This window comes from Phocoena sinus, chromosome 3 (genome assembly GCF_008692025.1).
Source record: "Phocoena sinus isolate mPhoSin1 chromosome 3, mPhoSin1.pri, whole genome shotgun sequence".
In the NCBI taxonomy this organism is placed as follows: Eukaryota; Metazoa; Chordata; class Mammalia; order Artiodactyla; family Phocoenidae; genus Phocoena; species Phocoena sinus.
Window position 1 is genome coordinate 62,614,348 of NC_045765.1, and position 7,148 is coordinate 62,621,495.

The following is a 7,148-nucleotide window of genomic DNA, read 5'->3' on the forward strand; positions in this document are numbered from 1 at the left end:
ATTTCCTCAAGCACACCCCCATCATTACCCACCCTCAGCCTCATCTGCTGACCCAGGGTCAGCAAAGTCTTACCCCACCCTGGCTGTAAATTGTTCCTGAGGCTACTCCAGTCCCATTTCCTGAAACTCTAGGGCACCAGGACGTGAGAGGATGAGGTCTCAGAGGATGCCCTTGGTCCTTTTACAAATTTCCATCCCTCTGTAGATATGACAACACTCTGTAAGGCTTCTTTGAACTTTGAGAAATTACTTATCTCAGTAGTGCAGTTCTTGTGTGGTTCTGTTGACTAAATAAGAAATACATATTTATCTTCTTAGCAGAAAAAAATAAAAGCAAATTCTGTTCTCCCAGTCATAAAGGCCCTGTAAGACCCCCCCTCATCCCCTAGGAGGTAACTCAGGCAGGCCCTCCCCATCTTTCTTAGGGAGGGCACTGGGGACCATCTGGTGATAGTGGAGCCCCAGGTCTGAGGACCATCCATAGCTCTGGGGAGAGACCCAGCAGGGTGTGGGGAGGTCTTGTGGCTTCCCAGGACAGGGACATGAGGACATGCAGGGCAGGAGGACACAGCAGACAAAGAGCAAGGTGGGCCAAAAAAGCAGGGCACCTCAGTTGTTTCCCCGCAACATGTCTCCCTAAGCCACTGCCCATCCCCACATTGTGGGCTCCCAGTGGAGCTCCTTAGCCCAGAAGGGGCCCCAAGGGCAGGGCAAACCGGAGCCAGTTTAGACTGGCCACCCAACTGGGGTTGGCCCTTCCCTTTCCCCAGGCTGAGTCTACAACCAGCCCTGCTCTTACTACTTTCAGCTACTTACTTTCAGCTTTGGGCAGATTTTGGTAAGTTCTTCCATGTCCTTTACTATGTGGTAATCATTGTTATATTTATTAGAGATTTCATTCAGGGTGGAGATGAAACCCTCTCTAAACTTCCCATAGCAGAGCTCCTAAAACAGGGTTGGGGGCATTGAGTTGGTGGTGGTGCCCAGCAAACCATCGGCTGACCCTCAACCTCATCCATTCCTGGTTACCCTGGCCAGATGGAGCTCTGGACTCAAATTCAGGCGCTACCCTGATTCTCCCACAGGAGACCCATGGACCCTGTGAGCTTTGCAGCGGGGATGTGGTCTCCCTCCAGGCACAGGGCTGCTCTGGGACGGTGATCAGAGAGCCTGGCAAAATCTGGCTGCTGGTTCATCTGCTGACTGAGCCGGAGACTTGATCTTCAAACTCCCAGCTTTCTCCCCAGATTTCTTGACCCAACAACTTTTGTTCTTGTCTCTGCCCTGGGTGATCCCTTTCAAATGTGGTCAGAAATGACCATGGGGTGACTTCTCCTTACCTCACTGGTGTTCTGGGGCCTTTTGAAGGAACCCTAGAAGTGGGAAAAGTTGATTAGAAACCCAAAGGGCCGCTGAGAGCAAAGTGATGTTTGATGAAGACCCAGACTTACGTTGTGTGTTATGTTGTCAGCCATGAGTTCTTTCTGAATCTCAGCACAGACTGCTGTGTGATTGTCCTGGGGAGACACGCTGGCTATCTTCATTGGGGTGGAATGGCTTTCCAAGCCCCAGGAGCATGTATAGGTTCACGGTATGAGTTGAGGGTGGCTCCAAGCTGATCCGAGCCCTGGGCTTGATAGCATTTTTTGGGGAGAGGTACCTATATACAAGTCTAAGAAAATGCTAAATCTCTTATCAGTTATCACTGGCTTATATGGAAGACAGAGAGGACCTACCTTATCTCTGGGCAAGATGTGTTTTTCATGCATTTTCTATGACTACAGCATACTTAGAGGAATCTTGTCTTTGCTGAAATTCAGGCTTTGTCTAAGAAGTTTTATTCATGATCACATCTGAGGTCATGACCTTTCTGCCTGTGTGTGGGGCAGGTCTTTGGCCAGGACCGGCGCTGTCTGCAAGTGAGATAGCCAGAGCAAAGGGAGCAAGTAGGACGGAGAAAGAGCCAGGCAGGAGCTAGAACTACACCAAACGAGCTTCCCCAGGCCCACCCCTGCTGCCCACTTGACGCTTGGGGACACACCCTCTTCCTCACAGACCCCAGGAGGGACACAGGAGAAGAGGTTCAGGAACAAGTCCTCCAGCCCCATTGGCAAAGCAAGGAGAGGAAGGAGAGCTACTATTTTCTCAGCCTGAAGGCCGTGGATTTGGGGGGAAAATGCCTAATTACATGCAAAACTTCATGTAAAAACAAAAACTAGCTCCAAAACATGCCACACTAGAGCCATGTACCAACAAATTATGAACTTAAATTCTGACTCTCAAAGATTAAGATCACTCATCTTGGGGAAAGTTTGGTAAATATACTGAGCTCTGACCCCTGTGGTTTGGTTTCTTTTCCCCTGAACAGCTAATCTATCTGCTGGTTCACCTTGGGAGTGGCTGAAGCCCTGAGTGTGAGGGACAGGGCATGGCCACAGGGTCCAGGCCTCTGAAGGGCACAGGTGTTTTGCCCATTCAGCCAGTGACCAGCCAAGCCCAGGAACCCCCCGCCTGCCCAGGAAGGGTGATCCCCCTTTTCTGGAGCAAGATTCCCACTGTCTGGGTTACTTGGACTTCCAAGTGAACCTGGAAACCTCTCTCTGGGGTGGGAGCCTTTGAGCATCCACGGAAGCATGTCCAGATGTGCAGAATGTTACACCCAGGAGGGCTGTCACCTCCCCTGTGCTCTGACAGCACTGCCTGTCCAATTGTGCCTGATCTGCTGCAGGCCCCTGTTCCCTGCCCCAACTCCCAGTTTCCTCCCCTCCCTGACCTGGGTAAAGGAGAGCACCTTAAGCATTCGCTCATGGTAGAAAACAAACTGAAAAACTGCACAAATAAAAACAGATTTTTAATAATTTATTATTATGGTAAAACATCTTGAATAAATATGGGGTATGAAATAAAATAAATAAATAAATAAATATTAAAATACATAAATATATAAATAAATATTACTGATCCCTGCCAGTGTAAAACATCTCCTGTTTCCCCTACCACACCCGTATCAGGGTCAACATGGCCCAGAGCAAGTCTGTGCTCCCTACAGCCCTGGCCCACCCTGTGGTCCCTCCAGGGTGAAGATCCTGAGTTTTGTTTGGCTCTTTGTGGATGGGAGGGCAGCGATCTGTGAGGTAAGCTCCCAGGCTGGCTTCTGGCCGGTCTGGCCTGCTTCACTTCTGGACTGCCTCCCAGCAGTCAAAGGGGATGGTAAAAAGAAAATCCTTCAGGTTCTCTTTGAAACTTTTAAAGGTGATAATCTGGGTTTCACAAGAAGTTTCCTTAAGAAAGAAAAGAAAAAATATATAAGTTGAGTCCAGGCATGAGTGGGTAATGTGGGGGAAGCATCAGCATGTTTCTGTGCTGCGTCTTAGAACTCAGAGGCCAGAAGGCCTGTCTGGGGCCCACCTGCTGACCTGGGTCAGGTGACATGCTGCCACCCATGTGCACAGCTCTATCAATGGCAGCCGGGGCCAGGGGCCTGATAAAGTGCAAGCCGGAGGCTGGTCTGCTGGGCAGCTGGGCCACTGCCTCTTTGGTCCCAGGCCAGGGCACAGCAGTTGGGCCCAGGCCATCTCTAGGAGCCCAGAAGGGGCAGGAGTCAAGGCCACAGGCTTTACTCTTTTCCCACCGGAAAGGAATGTTTGGGGCCTTTTTCCGTTTCAGGTAAGCTTTCCTCCTTGCTCCCGTGCAATCCAGGCAGTCCCAGGAGGGGCCAGGGGAAAGTGCTTTTAGGAGGCGGCACTTGGACCCCAGAACTTCCTCTGGGCCTTAGGCAGGTCTTGAGTTTGCTTGTATTTGCCTCACCTCTGACCTCATTAATGGTAATAATAAAGATAGTAGCAGCTCCTACTAGGGAGTGCCATAGGCTCTCGAGTCCAGGGTTTTAACTCCTAGAGTTGCTCCCTCTCAGGAGGGGCCAGTCATTAAAAATCTGTTGACTCAGAAACCCTTTGGGGTTGTGAACACCCACAGCCAAAGGTCTCTCCCCAACCATTCCTCCACCCTCCTAGAATGAGACCTTCCCACTTGGGGACCTGATGTGGGCACTCACCTGAGTGGGGGGGCAGTGCTGCTTGTAGTGGTTGGCCATCATGCTCAAGGGGCCCTCGAGACTAGTGAGGCTGCCCCGCAGGCCCTGCTTGTACAGCTCCAGGCGAGTCTGCAGGCATGTCGGCTCCTGGGGGAAATGTCCATTCTTTGGTGAGCAGTGGCCAAGTGTGCTCTGGTAGGCACAGAACATCCTCCCCATCACTCCTTCCTGTTGTCATCCCTATCTCCCAAGAGCAGGGCCTGGGAGGGGCACAGGATTATTCTTGACTAATCTCAGGCTGGACCTGGTTATACACACTGCCCTGTTTCCCTGTCCACTGCAGGCACGAGTCTGACTCGTCCTCACCACTCAGCTCAGGCCATTCCCAGCCAATACAGCCACATTCCCTTGGCCTGGCATCTCAAGAGGGTCCCAGTCTCCAGAAAAAAAGAGGTCACTGTCCTTCCAGCATTCAGGGGGAAGGAGGAGGGGACCCTCGCCCAGACCTGCTGTGTGAGCAAAGTTTGCTCCTGAAACCGTTCTGTGCCCGTCAGTAGCCAGCACCGTGTCCACAGGGCTTGGTCTCAGGCCACAGTGAGTGCCCCATGTCCACATCCCCTGTCTCATGACATAACTCCCACTTACCCACCTGTCCCTTGGTGACCCCTAGCCCCTTGAATGCTAGGTCTGTCCATGGCTGGTCAGCTAGTAAAGAAGCTCACATGACTGCCACAGGGGCAAAGCCAGTGGCCTCCTGAGCAGCCCTCCTTCTGGCAACCAGCTGACTGGAGAGAAAGTGGACAACCCTGTGACAGTCCATCTAAAATGGAGTCACTCCCCAGGGCCGAGGCCTTTGAGAAGTTGTGTCAGAGAGGTATCTTACCTGGGAGTCAAACATTTCAGAGATGACTTCTGTTGTTTCATTCTGTAGAAAAGGAAAATGTTGTGTTATCAAGCTGACAGGCATGCCAGGTCCAGGCCAGCGAGGTGACCCAGGCATGGCCTGTGCTCCCTCCCTCACTCACCATCACAGCAGCAGTGTCTTTACTGTGGTTTAGAATGCTCAGGGCCTCCTTGATGGCATCCACATGCTGCCAGGGCCGGGTGGCAGGGCTGGGTGGGTGGGTGGGTGCGGAGGTGCTGCAGACCACAGTGCTCAGGAGAAGCAGGTTCTGCAGCCACATCCTCCTTAGGACTTTAGCCTTTCTCTCTGAGCACTGGGCTCACTGGCAAAAGAGCTCTTATATACACAGTTAGAGGAAATGATTAATGGTGACCACAAAACACCAGGGAGGCGGGGGAACTACCTGAACTGTGGAATCTCCTGGCCCTTATCGGCTACACATGGAAAGGTGAGCCTTTCCCCAAGGTGGTCAGCCTTGGGGGTTTTCGTTAGTCTTTCCAAGAATTGGCAGCCCACCTGCCCGCCTTCTTGAGCGTTCTCCAGCCCTCCTGGGCAGTCTGACCTGCCAAGTCTTCCCCCTCCCTCTGAGGGGCCTCTGGGCACAGCATGGACTTCCTGGCCTGAAGTGGCTGGGGGGCAGGGCCTGGGAGACATTGAATCGAGCTCCTACCCCCGCCCTCCTCCCCGGCTTCCCATCCTGCCTGTTATCCCAAGAGACCTTTGGGCCGGCTGTGCCACACTGGGGCCCATTCCAATTCCAGCCTCCCTTTCTCTTCCTAGAGCCCGTAGCTGTGGCCACAGTGAGATATGAGTGTGAGGAGGACTCTCACAGGCCTGCCCCACTGTCCACCTAGGCAGATTCCAGCCAAATGACATAGTCCTGCGACAGCTCACCTCATCCCCCACCAAGGACCCAGAGCAGTCAGCAAGCTGTTCCCAGCCAGGAACCTCTGCCCCACAGCCCCTGTGAGCTGAGGGAATGACAACCATGTACAAGTCCAGCCAGCAAGATTCCAGAACATTCCTCCATGGTAAGATCTCATCTAACAGCAACAATCCTGGTTTACACAGCCATATTCAGCTCCCAAGCTGCAGAAGTGAGTTGGGGCTCTCAGTGGGGGTGGGTCAGGGTTCTGAGTTCAAATCCTGCTTCCAACTCCACCTTGCTGAGTGACTCTTCCCTTGAATTATGTGAACCTCGCTTCCCTCTGCAGAGCAGACTGTCCCCTCTGAGGTGGGCACTGTGCTGCTAGCTACAGCCTCTGGCAGGCATTAGGCACCAACAGGGTCATGGCTGCATCCACAGGAGGTACAGGGGACAATGGCTTTTCAACCAAGGTCTTCTGGGCTTAGCTTCCTATGTGGCCCCTGCCCCAGCCCACCTCCAGCTCCAGAGGCCTCCCTCTGGAACAGAAACTGCTTCTGGAAAAGTCACAGGCTCTTGAGGGGCTGACAAGTGTTTGATTTTCACAATGAACTTTGGAGAGCACAGCACGAGTTGGTGTTTACTTCCCCATGCCATGAGTTTTGTGGTCGAAGGGATATGGGTCCACACACTTACGTTTCTGAGTGTCTGTGTGCCAGGGTGGTTGATGTCTGTACTTAGAGATGTGTCAGGAGGGGAGGATGTTTTACATGAGGTACATCTGTGTGAGCCCCCATGCCTCTGCAGGTGCCCTTCTGATATAGGAGAAGCTCCCCACACTGGGAGCTTCTGGGCCCCAGAGGGTGATTTAACCTAGATTGATGGGGTCAGACATAAGTGAGGACATGCTGCTGAGCTCAAGTGGACAGCCCTGGGAAGCAGGTAGAACTCATGGTTTGAGTACTGTGGCCCGAGCCTGCAGCCCTGGCAAGTTTCACTGCATAGCAGGAGGGTTGTTGCCCTTGTACAGAGAAGCCAGGCCTCAGTCCTCCAGACCCCACTGGAGCCCCTGCCAGGATCTGGGGCACACTGTGAGGCCAGCCCTACCCTTCTGAGCCTGATGGGACATTCCTAGGTGGCCAGGCTGGGGGTGAGAGTGTGGCATGTCAAGGCCCTGGCCCTTCCTCTACCTTTTCCAAGAAACCTCTGCTCAGCCCCTACCAGGAAGCACTCAGCGGGGAACAGAGGGTCAAGGACACTGGGTGAAGATGCCACACAGAGTGGAGGTCTGTGTCAGACAGTGCCCTGGAGGCTGTGTGGTGGAGGATGGGGGCCACAGGCTATAT

The 7,148-nt window shown here is 53.0% G+C and overlaps 1 protein-coding gene across 1 annotated transcript; it reads right to left on the reverse strand.

Annotated features, from left to right (window-relative positions):
* Positions 1-2,843: 2,843 nt before the first annotated feature.
* Positions 2,844-5,246, reverse strand: CSF2 (colony stimulating factor 2). The gene is made up of 4 exons (XM_032627091.1): positions 5,059-5,246; positions 4,917-4,958; positions 4,055-4,180; positions 2,844-3,281 (listed from the first exon to the last, which is right to left on the reverse strand). Exons 1-4 carry the CDS (start codon positions 5,215-5,217, stop codon positions 3,174-3,176), a joined length of 435 nt encoding a protein of 144 aa, XP_032482982.1. The 5' UTR covers positions 5,218-5,246; the 3' UTR covers positions 2,844-3,173.
* Between the last annotated feature and the right edge of the window lie 1,902 nt (positions 5,247-7,148).